At 50.8% G+C, this 14,644-nt stretch overlaps 1 protein-coding gene across 2 annotated transcripts in view; it reads right to left on the bottom strand.

Moving 5' to 3' along the window:
• The window catches only part of slc7a4 (solute carrier family 7 member 4), a 62,575-nt gene that overhangs the window by 37,539 nt on the left and 10,392 nt on the right, over window positions 1–14,644 (bottom strand). For both annotated transcript variants that reach the window (XM_038812870.1, XM_038812929.1), the window contains exon 2: window positions 6,618–7,753. In XM_038812870.1, coding sequence (XP_038668798.1) covers window positions 6,618–7,599 — 982 coding nt within the window. In that variant the 5' untranslated portion in view covers window positions 7,600–7,753. The remainder of the gene's footprint in view (window positions 1–6,617; window positions 7,754–14,644) is intronic.

Consider the following 14,644-nt stretch of genomic DNA (forward strand, 5'->3'; position numbering starts at 1 on the left):
GCCTCTACTGCTTCACTGGGTAAGGAATTCCATAGATTCACAACCCTTTGGGTGAAGAAGTTCCTCCTAAACTAAGTCCTAAATCTACTGCCCCTTATTTTGAGGCTATGCACCCTAGTTCTGCTTTCACCCACCAGTGGAAACAACCTGCCCGCATCTACCCTATCTATTCCCTTCATAATGTTATATGTTTCTATAAGATCCCACCGCATCCTTCTAAATTCCAACGAGTACAGTCCCAGTCTATTCAACCTCTCCTCGTAATCCAACCCCTTCAGCTCTGGGATTAATTTAGTGGATCTCCTCTGCACACCCTCCAGTGCCAGTACGTCCTTTCTCAAGTAAGGAGACCAAAACTGAACACAATACTCCAGGTGTGGCCTCACTAACACCTTATACAATTGCAGCATAACCTCCCTAGTCTTAAACTCCATCCCTCTAGCAATGAAGGACAAAATTCCATTTGCCTACTTAATCACCTGTTGCACCTGTAAACCAACTTTTTGCAACTCATGCATTACCACGCCCAGGTCTCTCTGCACAGCAGCATGCTTTAATATTTTATCATATAAATAATAATCCAGTTTGCTGTTATTCCTACCAAAATGGATAACCTCACATTTGTCAACATGGTATCCCATCTGCCAGACCATAGCCCATTCATTAACCTATCCAAATCCCTCTGTAGACTTCCGGTATCCTCTGCACTTTTTGCTTTACCACAAATCTTAGTGTCGTCCGCAAACTTGGACACATTGCCCTTGGTCCCCAACTCCAAATCATCAAATCATTGTGAACAATTGTGGGCCCAACACTGATCTCTGAGGGACACCACTAGCTACTGATTGCCAACCAGAGAAATACCTATTAATCCCCACTCTTTGCTTTCTATTAATTAACCAATCCTCTATCCATGCTACTACTTTACCCTTAATGCCATGCATCTTTATCTTATGCAGCAACCTTTTGTGTGGCACCTTGTCAAAGGCTTTCTGGAAATCCAGATATACCACATCCATTGGCTCCCCGTTATCTACCACACTGGAAATGTCCTCAAAAAATTCCACTCAATTAGTTAGGCATGACCTGCCCTTTATGAACCCATGCTGTGTCTGCCCAATGGGACAATTTCTATCCCGATGCCTCGCTATTTCTTCCTTGATGATAGATTCCAGCATCTTCCCTATTACCGAAGTTAAGCTCACTGGCCTATAATTACCTGCTCTCTACCTACCTTCTTTTTTAAACAGTGGTGTTACGTTTGCTAATTTCCAATCCGCCGGGACCACCCCAGAGTCTAGTGAATTTTGGTAAATTATCACTAGTGCATTTGCAATTTCCCTAGCCATCTCTTTTAGCACTCTGGGATACATTCCATCAGGGCCAGGAGACTTGTCTACCTTTAGCCCCATTAGCTTGCCCATCGCTACCTCCTTAGTGATAACAATCCTCTCAAGGTCCTCACCCGTCATGGCCTCATTTCTATCAGTCACTGGCATGTTATTTGTGTCTTCCACTGTGAAGACCGACCCAAAAAACCTGTTCAGTTCCTCAGCCATTTCCTCATCTCCCATTATTAAAACTCCCTTCTCATCCTCTAAAGGACCAATATTTACCTTAGCCACTCTTTTGTTTTATATATTTATAGAAACTTTTACTATCTGTTTTTATATTCTGAGCAAGTTTACTCTCATAATCTATCTTACTCTTCTTTATAGCTTTTTTAGTAGCTTTCTGTTGCCCCCTAAAGATTTCACAGTCCTCTAGTCTCCCACTAATCTTTGCCACTTTGTATGCTTTTTCCTTCAATTTGATACTCTCCCTTATTTCTTTCGATATCCACGGTCGATTTTCCCTCTTTCTACCGTCCTTCCTTTTTGTTGGTATAAACCTTTGCTGAGCACTGGGAAAAATCGCTTGGAAGGTTCTCCACTGTTCCTCAACTGTTCCACCATAAAGTCTTTGCTCCCAGTCTACTTTAGCTAGTTCTTCTCTCATCCCATTGTAATCTCCTTTGTTTAAGCACAAAACATGAGTGTTCGATTTTACCTTCTCACCCTCCATCTGTCTTTTAAATTCCACCATATTGTGATCGTTCCTTCCGAGAGGATCCCTAACCATGAGCTCATGAATCAATCTTGTTTCATTACACAGGAAAAGATCAAGGACCGCTTGTTCCCTTGTAGGTTCCATTACATACTGTTCTAGGAAACTATCGCGGATACTTTCTATAAACTCCTCCTCAAGGCTGCCTTGACCGACCTGGTTAAATTAATCGACATGTAGATTAAAATCCCCCATGATAACTGCTGTACCATTTCTACATGCATCCGTTATTTCTTTGTTTATTGCCTGCCCACCATAATGTTACTATTTGGTGTCCTATAGACTACTCCTATCAGTGACTTTTTCGCCTTACTATTCCTGATTTCCACCCAAATGGATTCAACCTTATCCTCCATAGTACCGATGTCATCCCTTACTATTGCCTGGACGTCATCCTCAAATAACAGAGCAACACCACCTCCCTTACCATCCACTCTGTCCTTCCGAATAGTTTGATACCCTCGGATATTTAACTCCCAGTCGTGACCATCCTTTAACCAAGTTTCAGTAATGGCCACTAAATCATAGTCATTTACGATGATTTGAGCCATCAACTGAGGCAGGTCATGAAAAGCATAAGGGGGATGATGTCAGGGCCCCGGGGGCGGGCGGTTACCCGGCAGAATTTTATAAGGAGTTTGCAGCGGAACTGGCACCACACCTACTGGGGGCATTTCACGTGGCACTGGAGAAGGTGGAGCTGCCGGAGACGATGAGACAGGCGACAATTACGGTAATTCCAAAGAAAGGGAAGGACCCATTAGAATGTGGGTTGTACAGGCCCATATAGCTGATAAATAAGGACATGAAAGTGCAGGCTAAGTTAGTGGCGGGGAGGATAGAAGGATGTGTTCCGGGGTGATTGTAGAGGATCAAACGGGCTTCGTGAAGGGCAGGCAACTCTCGAGTAATGTCAGGCGACTATTGAGTTTGACGATGGCCCCGTAGTGAGTACGGGCACCCGAGGTAGTGGTAACCATGGACGTGGAGAAGGCATTTGACTGGGTGGGGTGACGGTACCTGTTCGAGGTCCTGGGAAAGTTTGGGTTTGGGCGTCTGCTGTAAGTGGTGTTGGTGACGAGTGTATGGACCAATGAGATGAGCTCACAAAGTTTCGGGTTGCATAGGGGAACGAGGCTGGGATGTCCGCTGTTGCCGCTGCTGTTTGCACTTGCAATAGAGCCCTTGGTGATGGCCCTTAGTGGGTGAGCAGAGTGACAGGGGATTAGGAGGGGGAGTAGGAGGGCAGCACGGTGGCCTAGTGGTTAGCACAACCGCCTCACGGCGCTGAGGTCCCAGGTTCGATCCCGGCTCTGGGTCACTGTCCGTGTGGAGTTTGCACGTTCTCCCCGTGTCTGCGTGGGTTTCACCCCCACAACCCAAAAATGTGCAAAGTAGGTGGATTGGCCACGCTAAATTGCCCCTTAATTGGAAAAAAAAAAAAAATTTTTTAAAGAAAAAAAAAGGAGGGGGAGTAGGGAGCACTGGGTGCCACTATGAGGACGACCTGTTATTATTTGTGTCGGACCCATTGGAGAGAATGGGGAGAATTATGAGCCTATTAGAGAGGTTTGGGGCTTTCTCAGGTTAGAAGTTGAACGTGGAGAAAAGTGAGGTTTTCCTGATGAATGAGCCGGATTGGGGAGCTAATTTAGGGGGGTTGCCATTTAGGGTAGCCAGGGATAGGTTTAGGTATCTGGGGATCCAGGTGATGGGGGACATTGCCTCAGCGGAACTTAGCAAAGTTGGTGTAGGAGATAAAAGACTTTAGGAGGTGGGATACACTGAACCTGACACTGACGGGGAGGGTCCAAGTAGTGAAAATGAATATCCTGCCAAGGTTTTCATAGATTTCATAGAATTTACAGTGCAGAAGGAGGCCATTCGGCCCATCGAGTCTGCACCGGCTCTCGGAAAGAGCACCCTACCCAAGTCCATACCTCCACCCTATCCCCATAACCCAGTAACCCCACCTAACACTAAGGGCAATTTGGACCATGAGAGCAATTTAGCATGGCCAATCCACCTAACCCGCACATTTTTGGATTGTGGGAGGAAACCGGAGCACCCGGAGGAAACCCACGCACACACGGGGAGAACGTGCAGACTCCACACAGACAGTGACCCAAGCCGGGATTCGAACCTGGGACCCTGGAGCTGTGAAGCATTTGTGCTATCCACAATGCTACCGTGCTGCCCAAATTCCTATTTATATGCCAGACACTCCCGATTTTCATTCCAAAGGCCTTTTATTCGGAAATTGGACACGGTCTTTTCGGAGTTTGTGTGGGTGGGAAAGGTGCCACGGGTGAAGAGAGCCCTGCTGCGGAGGCAGAAAGGGGGTTTGGCATTACCAAACCTGCAGCGCTAATATTGGGCGGCGAATGTGGAGAAGCTGAGGTGGTGGTGGGAAGGAGAGGGGTTAGAATGGGTTAGGATGGAGGACGAATCCTGTAGGGGGTCCAGCCTGAGGGCCATGGTGACGACTGGCACCGAGGAGAGAAATTGAGAGCCTGGTGGTACAGTCCACAATAAAGGTGTGGAACCAGCTGAGGAGACATTTTAGGATGGAGGGGATGTCGGTGTTAACACCGTTGTGTGAGAACTACGGTTTGAGCTGGGGGAGACGGATGGTATGTACAGGAGGTGGAGGGAGGTTCGCAAGCCTAGAGGAGCTGAGGGAGGGAGAGGGTAGAGCTCCCGAAGGGAAGTGAATTCAGGTATTTACAAGTAAGGGACTTTGCACAAATGGCGTGGAAAGGGTTTCCGAGGCTGCCCTTTTGGAATGGTTGCGGCTTCCGGACATGAAAGAGGAAGGTAGGATTGGAGACATATATGAGAGCAAGTAGTGGGAATCAAAGGAAAATGGGAGGAGGAGTTGGGAGGGGAGCTAGGTTGGGGAATGTGGAGTGAGGCACTGCATGGGGTGAATTTGACCTCCTCGTGTGCGAGGATGAGTTTGATACAGTTTAAGGTGGTGCACAGGGTGCACGTGATTCAGGCGAGGATGAGTGGGTTCTTCCGGGGGTGGCAGACGCGTGTGAGAGGCGTGGGCGAGGACCAGCAAACCACGCGCATATGTCTGCGGGTGTTAGAGGTTCGAGAGATACTGGGCGGGAGTTTTCGGGATGGTAGCAAAAATTGTGGGGTTGAAGTCGGGCCGGACCTCAGGGTGAGGATTTTTGGGATATTGGAAAAGCTGGAGCTGATGGAGGGGAGGAAAGTCGACGTCACGGCCTTCGCCTCTCTGCATGCGCAGTGAAGAATTTTGCTAGAATGGCGGTCGACTACACCGCCGGGGATGGCTGCCTGCCTAGGGGACCTGTCCAACCGGTTGGAGAAAATTAAATTTAAATTGAGGGGTTCAGCGGAGGGCTTTGAGGCACGGTGGGGAGTTCGAGGAGTTGGTCATCACAAGGAGGATTGGATTGGATTTTTAATGTCATTTGTACTGAGGTACATTGAAAAGTATTGTTCTGCGTGCTGCTCAGGCAGATCTTTCCGTACTTGAAAAGAAAATACATAGGGCAAATATAAAATACACAACGTAAATACATTGACACAGGCATTGGGTGGAGCATACAGGAGTGTAGTACTACTCAGTAGAGAGGATGTGCGAAGAGATCAGATCAGTCCATAAGGGGGTCGTTTAGGAGTCTGGTAACAGGGGGGAAACTTGCCCAGACTGTAAAACTGTGAGTTGGGGAGTGTGTCCCCTGGATTATTTCTGTTTTTGTATTTTTTGAATAAGTTTGGAGTAAAATACATTTTTTTTTTAAACTCTATTTCTCTCCACACAGATGCTGACAAACCTGTTGAACTTTTGTCCAGCATTATCTGTTTTCATTTCATTTTCAATCATGATGGTGTATCAGCAGCACAGGAGCAATGGGCCAAATGGCCTCCTTCTGTGCTGTATAATTGTATGAAAACTCTTGGCTTTCCACTGTGGTTTCTGAAGTCAACAGTAAGAAGTCTTACAGCACCAGGTTGAAGCCCAACAGGTTAATTTGGAATCACTAGCTTTCGGGGCGCAGCTCCTTCATCGGGTGAGTCCTGACGAAGGAACGACGCTCAGAAAGCTAGTGATCCCAAATAAACCTGTTGGGCTTTAACCTGGTGTTGCAAGACGTCGGACTGACCCCAGTCCAACGCCGGCATCTCCACACCGTTAGTGAACAGAAGCAGAGATTTCTCACCTTCTGGAGAGTAAAGTTGAGGCGCATTCCTAGATGTTTAGCTCAGGTGTCAATCCATGCGGGCGTTCAGAGTGAGGCCCACCACAACAATTGGTGGAAAGGGAAGGGATGAAAAATCTTCCTGATTAATTGCATGACTCGAATGACAAACATGTTTGACAGAAACTAAATGAGGAGGACAACTGACCATTGACCAGGCTTTTGGCAGTAGCTGTGCATCAAACATTTGGACACTGATTCACTCAGCACATGGTTTTGAAAGAAGAATACACAAAAAAGTCAATGATCCGTTCAAGGTTTACAAATACCTACCGCAAATAGACCCGGTGGCCACGATGAATCCAGCCCAGGCATAGCCTTTCTTGTAAAAGGCATCAGCGAGGGCCGAGTCTGGGTCCAAACTATGCCAGGGAACCATTAGAGTGAGGGCTGCAGAAACCAAGGTGTACGCCAAAGTAGCCAGGCTCAAGGAAATTGCCATCGCTATAGGGATAGCCTTCTGAGGGTTCCGAGCCTCTTCGCAAGACGTGGCAATGACATCAAATCCGACAAATGCATAAAAACAGGTCGCTGCCCCAGCCATGATCCCCGAAAACCCAAAGGGGGCAAAGCCACCCTCCTTGGCGCTGTAGTTCTTGGGATCCGCCAGGATAAATCCAAAGATCAGAATGAAGACAATCACTCCCATACTGATGGCTGCAAACACGTGATTCAGCCAGGAGGCCACTTTGGCCCCGCACATGACGAAGATTGAGGCCACGATTAACAGGGCAGCGGCTAGCATGTCGGGGCTGGAGGCAAGTAGGGGGATGTTCCATTTGCCAATGTGCGTCGCGGTGAAATTCTGAATCTTGTGGTCGAAAATAGAATCCAGGTAGCTGCTCCAAGCTCTGGCCACAGCCGCTCCGCCGATCACGTACTCCAGAATGACATTCCACCCGATCAGAAAGGCCCAGATTTCGCCCATGGAGATGTAGGTGAACATGTAGGCGGAGCCAGTCTTCGGCACACGGGAGCTAAACTCGGTGTAGCACAGGGCAGCCAGCAGAGAAGCAAAGCCCGCAAAGATGAAAGAAATGATGATAGCTGGACCGGCAATATTCCTGGCGACCGTACCCGTGAGGACATAAAGGCCGGAGCCAACCATGGCACCAAAGCCAAGCAGGGTCAGATCCAGAGTAGACAGGCACCTATTCAGGGTGGTTTCCATCATATCTGCCTCCAGGGTCTTCACCCTGTTCAGCTTCTGGCAGAATCGGACCAGGGAGTTGCAGCCGGGCAACCTGCTCACCATTATTGCTCCCTTATTGTGTCCAAAATATTCCACGTTAAAAGTTAGGACTCGTCAACAGAGGAGCTGGAGGCTGAGTTTATCTGTATCTTGCTTCTCCGATGCAGCTGAGAACATCTCATTTCTGAAAGAGGGCAGTTCGGCGATCACCATAGATCTGTGGAGGAAAGGAAACAAAGCGGTTAATGGCTGATAATTAACTTTTTGAAGCCTGGTCGAGGCTTTGAAATAATTTCACTCGCTGTGGTTCTCTGAAGGGCGGCTGAACTTAAGGGCCACTCTCAAGAGTAATGGTGACAGCATGTGGTGATCTGAGTATGACACTTTGCACAGTGACCTCCTAATTTTGAAACGTACCGTCCTCCGAGGTGCCAAGTGGAGGAGGTCTCTGTACAACTTGTTAATGTCATAAGTGCCCCTTTAGAAAAAAACTGAACGATAGTGTTCAACATTGGGTGCAATCCTGTGATTGGGCAGCACTTGCTAAAGAAGCCTGATTGTGCTAAGAATTACACTGACAACCAATGTATGATTATCAATTGGGCTTGCAGTCCGGCTATCTTATGCAAGCTGGAAGCTACATATACTCACACACAGGGTCCGGCCCTTTGCAAACCGAAAGAATATGTCCACACATTTTGTCTTTTTCAACTAAACAACAGCTTGGGGAGCAGCCCTTCTCTGGTTCATTCCCAAAGACAATGCCTTGACCATAAGAGTTGATCTGCCTGGTTTGAATCTAAACAAAAGCTTGGCAGTTAACTGTTCCCTAGTGCCTTCTCCATGGATAGGCCTCTACCAATCAGAAGCTATGTGCCAACCAATCATCACCTGGTCTTCATGCAGTGTGAATTATTATTCCCTTTGAGACTTGATATTCTTGCAAATTTGGCCTGATGAATGCACGATGAAACATAGAACATAGAACAGTACAGCACAGAACAGGCCCTTCGGCCCTCGATGTTGTGCCGAGCAATGATAACCCTACTCAAACCCACGTATCCACCCTATACCCGTAACCCAACAACCCCCACTTAACCTTACTTTTAAGGACACTAAGGGCAATTTATCATGGCCAATCTACCTAACCCGCACATCTTTGGACTGTGGGAGGAAACCGGAGCACCCGGAGGAAACCCACGCACACACGGGGAGGACGTGCAGACTCCAGACAGACAGTGACCCATCCGGGAATCGAACCTGGGACCCTGGAGCTGTGAAGCATTTATGCTAACCACCATGCTACCGTGCTGCCAAAATAATTCAGTATCCAATTATTATTTTGCCCAATTAGGGGGAAATTTAGCATGGCCAATCCATCTACCCTGCACATCTTTGGGTTGTGGGGGTGAAACCCACGCAGACACGGGGAGAATGTGCAAACTCCACACGGACAGTGACCCAGGGCCGGGATTCGAACCCGGGTCCTTAGCACCGTAGTCCCAGTGCGAACCACTGCGCCACATGCCGCCCTTAACGTTTCAGCAGCATGTCACTTTATCCAACAATGAATTCATAAAATCCCTACAGTGCAGAAGAAGGCCATTTGGCCCATCGGGCCTGCACCGACCCTCTGAAAGAGCATCATAACTAGGCCCACTCCCCTGCCCTATCCCCGTAACCCCATGCATTGATCATGGCCAATCCACCTAACCTGCACATCTTTGGACTTCTGCGCCAACTCTTTGCGAATGTATGTATAAGAATAATAATTGGGAGAAATAATTAATTTTGACAGAAAGCACAGTACAGTCTGTATAACACTGTTATTACATGCTTCTTGGATAGTTTCCAATGTACCAGTAATTGTTCTTCAGAAGCCACCACCTTCTTTTCCCCTCCACAAACTTTGTGCTCTTACAATTAACCCCGTCCCTCGGCAACATCTCAGACTGATTGCAACATTAATGTCCTGCTTATAGAGATTGAATGGTTATAGCACAAAAGGAGGCCATTCAGCCCATCAGGTCTGTGCCCTGCAATCTGTTTCTCTGAGGAGAACTCAGCTTCTCCATTCAATGGACCTCAAGCTCCACATCCTGGAACGGTTCTTGTCAATTTTTTCTGCGCCCTGCCTTTTCTCCCCATGGAGGCCTAACCAGTGTTTTTCCCAGAGGTTCATCCTAACTGCCTTCCCTTTTGTTTTCTCCCATCTCAAAATGAACCTGCAACCCCATCCATATCTGGCACAAAGATGATCCACGTTGCCCGGCTTCTGGCCCGGCGTCCCGTCAGCCAACTGAGGCCTCACTTCGCAGCCTCCACGCTTAGCATTCTGAGCCCGTCCCCTCCCGCAGGATTCAGAGTCCGGCAGGTACCAGCAATCTCTTCCCATCTGGATGTTTTTCGTGGTTCAGCACATTGAGGCGACAAAGCTTGAGTCAATATTTCACCTACCAACCACGACACATCCTGTTGGGAGATTCGGCACTCTTCCTCTTTGAATGGAGGAGGGGCCAAGGATTGCTTTAATGTTGAATAGTGTCAGTAACACCACTGCCTCGAGCCACAGCTCACATTACTATTGGCGTACAAGCAAAAGAGGATATTACCAGGAAAAGAACGGCCCTTTAGAAACGATATTTGTTTTTCTCCTTGACGCACCTTTGAAGTTTAAAAAGCTAAAACAAATTAACTATTACTTTCCCTTGCACCTGTTTGAACAGTATATATATTATAGGTTAGGCCACAGCACTAATTTGGACTTTTTCTTTATTCGTCCATGGGATGTGGGCGTCGCTGGCTGGATCAGCATTTGTTGCCCATCCCTGAGGGCATTTAAGTCAACCACGTTGCTGTGGGTCTGGAGTCACATGTAGAAGAAGAAGAAGAAATTGCTTACTGTCACAAGTAGGCTTCAAATGAAGTTACTGTGAGAAGCTCCTAGTTGCCACATTCTGCCGCCTGTTCGGGATTGCTGGTACGGGAATTGAACCGTGCTGCTGGCCTGCCTTGGTCTGCTTTCAAAGCCAGCGATTTAGCCCTGTGCTAAACCAGCCCCCAATACTAGGCCAGACCAGGTAAGGACGGCAGATTTCTTTCCCTAATCGACATCAGTGAACCAGGTGGGTTTTTACAGCAATCGGCAATGGCTTCATGGTCATCTTTTAATTCCATATAATTATTGAATTCAAATTTCACCATCTGCAGTGGCAGGATTCGAACCCGTTTAGGTTGGTGAAAAATCATCCACTAACTCTGCTCCAGCTGGTGCTGGTGATAACTCAGCCCTTTCACATGCCACTGCTCAGCACCTCTGCCAATGTGTGGTGTTCCCCGCCATACATCCCCCCCCCCCCCCCCCCCCCCCCCCGCAGAAACCATTCACATTTTGCTGCTTAAAGTCGAGCCATTGGCTCCCAGGTACTGGCCTGCACTTAGACTGGAGGTGAGTTCCGTGTGGAGGGAGGTGTGGATCGTGCTATGGAGAGGCCAAGAGATAACTGAAAGAACAGGTTTCCTGAACAGGATATTTTACAGAATTTAACTGCACAACTCCTTTCAGTCTTAGAAACCTGCAGCCAATCAGTATTCCAGACAGGGAGGAGGCAACGAGAGCTCTCTCTGGAAGAAGGTTTCTTATGTTCTTTCCAAGGATGTGGACCTCGCTGGCTCGGCCAGCGTTTATTGCCCCTCCCTAATTGCCCTTGAGAAGGTGGTGGTGAGCTGCCTTCTTGAACCGCTGCAGTCCACGTGGTGTAGGTACACCCACAGTGCTGTCGTGGAGGGAGATTTGTGATCGTTTGGATTTTATATTATTTTGGGGGAGGTTTTCGCAATGGCTTCAGCCTTTCCCACTTTGGGGGTCGGAGCGCTGAAACGCTTGTTGTTATTTTTTTGCCTGCCCTTTGAAAATTTCAAACGATGGCAGCAACCAACAACAGAGCGCCGAAACAGGGTGTGCACAATGGAGTGATTTCTGAATATGAACATACATGATCAATGTATGTAAATGTAGTACAGTAATTTCAACACTAGATGTCTCACTATCAGATGGTATAAGAACAACTTTCCCGCTCTTTCTGAGAGAGTGTGGTTCAGGACAGTGAACAGACAAGACCTATATTCGCGAGAGAGAAGTTATAAGTTATGTCATTATTACATTGTACAGTTAGTTAGTTATCTTTACTATATTTTATTTCTTTTACTAGTTGAGTATTAAGTACAAAAGACTCACAGAATATTATTTATATTACTCATTAAATGAGTTCATCTTTAAAAGAAGACTATTGTTTATTTCATCAACTCGGCTAGTTCAAAGAGTAATATATATATTACTTAAAGTAGTAAGGCACACAACACCATTGGAGTGGTGATGAAAAATAGAGGCCGATGCATCATACATGTCAGGCAGGATTCTCCGTTCATGAGGCTAAGTGTTGACGTTTGGGCAGGATTAGTGGGCTTGCAAGACAGAAAAACTGCCGCTGTACCTGGACCAATTGAGCGACTGTTCAGGAGCTAGCACCAGCACCACGTGGAACACAATTGATTCCAATGATAAACGTTGCAGGATTCGCCGGGTCCGGGATTGACACTCAGGAGGCTGAGAAGCTGCAGCCGCATATACACACTTCACTCCCCACACACACCATCCCAGCCAACAAGATGGCAGCGAGGAGAGCGGCCCACAGATTTACGGATGGTGAGCTGGAGACCCTCCAGGACACAGTGGAGGCGAGGCGACTATACTATACCCCGGCCCGGGAAGGATGCTGCCAGCCGCAGCTGTTGGCCGTGCCTGGACACAGGTGTCAGAGGCCGTCAGTGCCACCAGCAACACCATCCGGACAGGCCTGCAGTGCCGTGAAAAAAACTGCATGACCTCCTCAAGGCGGCCAGGGTGAGTAGGCAGCACTGTGCCCCGGTATCAACACCCGTTACCCCATCCCCCCAACCCGGAGGTGACCGCACCCCCACCCTGCACCATATACCAGCACCCATACCGGCCGGCATGGCCGGGTGCCCTGGACACTGAAGCCAGCAGCTACCCACCCCCTTGGCTGTATGTGTCGGACTGTGTCTAACACTGCGTTTTCTGTCCCCGTCCCCCCCCTGCCCTCCCCCCCAGGGGAATGCCGCCCAGAAGCACAGGGAGCAAGAAAAGACTGGAGGGGGACTGCCAAATCTGTGGCCCCCTCACCGTGGCCGAGGAGCAGGCCCAGAACGTGGTCGGAGGGCACAAGGAAAGTGAGGTCGCCGGGGTGGCGATTGGCCTCGGGCGAGGAAGTGAGACCCCGCTGAGTTGGGGTTAACCGTGACACATGTGTCAATCCCCCCCCCCCCCCCCCAACACCACCCTCACCCCCACAGCAACCTCACCCCCAGAGCAATCTCACAAGCCCACCCCCCCCCCCCCGACACCACATCACCCTGACACCCCCCCCCCCCCCCCAACCACCCCCCTGTCCCACATCTAATCTTGCGGCCAATCTTGTGTCTTGCAGGAGCTGGTGGTGAGGGGGCGGGTCCATCTGGTGTCCGCCACCGCCAGCCACAGCCACAGCCAGAACCGCACCCCCTCCCCGTGTGCTGAGCTGTAATGGTGACACCAACACAGAGGGGACCCATATGCCATGTCACATAGACCAAGAGGGAGGTGGCCCAGTCCCATTGGGAGATGGCGCAGTCACTGGCTGATGTGGCACAGGCTCAGAAGGCGGTGGCACAGTCACAGCATGATCATAGAATTTACAGTGCAGAAGGAGGCCATTTGGCCCTTCGAGTCTGCACCGGCCCTTGGAAAGAGCACCCCTCACCGCCCCCACACCACCCCCACCACCCCCTCACCACCCCCACACCACCCACACCACCCCCACACAGCCCACACCACCCCCTCACCGCCCCCACACCACCCCCACACAGCTCATACCACCCCCTCACCGCCCCCACACCACCCCCACACCACCCCCACACAGCCCACACCACCCCCTCACTGCCCCCACACCACCCCCACACCACCCACACCACCCCCACACAGCTCACACCACCCCCTCACCGCCCCCACACCACCCCCACACAGCCCACACCACCCCCTCACCGCCCCCACACCACCCCCACACAGCCCACACCACCCCCTCACCGCCCCCACACCACCCCCACACCACCCCCACACAGCCCACACCACCCCCTCACCGCCCCACACCACCCCCACCACCCCCTCACCACCCCCACACCACCCACACCACCCCCACACAGCCCACACCACCCCTCACTGCCCCCACACCACCCCCACACCACCCACACCACCCCCACACAGCCCACACCACCCCCCCACCCCCCCCACACCACCCACACCACCCACACCACCCCCACACAGCCCACACCACCCCCTCACCGCCCCCCACCACCCCACCCCCCCACACCACCCCCACACCCCCACACCCCCCACACCACCCCCCCACCACCCCCCACACCACCCCCACACCGCCCCCACACCACCCCCACACCACCTACACCACCCCCACACCACCCCCACACCACCTACACCACCCCCACCACCCACACCACCCACACCACCCCCACACCCGCCCCCACAACACCACCTACACCACCCCACACCACCCACACCACCCACACCCACCCACCCACCCCCACCGCCCCACCACCCCCACACCACCCCCACACCACCCACACCACCCCACCACCCCCACACAGCCCACACACCCCACACCACCCCCACACCAACCCCACACCACCCACACCACCCACACCACCTACACCACCCCACACCGCCCACACCACCCCCACACCACCCCCACACCAACCCCACACAGCCCACACCACCCCCTCAACGCCCCCACACCACCCCCTCACCGCCCCCACACAGCCCCCACACCACCTACACCACCCCCACACCACCCCCACCCACACACCACCCACCCACCTACACCACCCCCACAGCCCACACCACCCCCTCACCGCCCCCACACCACCCCCACACACGACCCCCACACCGCCCACACCACCCCCACACCGCCCCCCCACCGCCCCCTACACCACCCCCACACACCCCCACCACCCCCACACCACCTACACCACACCCACA

Source organism: Scyliorhinus canicula, chromosome 1 (assembly GCF_902713615.1).
Source record: "Scyliorhinus canicula chromosome 1, sScyCan1.1, whole genome shotgun sequence".
In the NCBI taxonomy this organism is placed as follows: domain Eukaryota; kingdom Metazoa; phylum Chordata; class Chondrichthyes; order Carcharhiniformes; family Scyliorhinidae; genus Scyliorhinus; species Scyliorhinus canicula.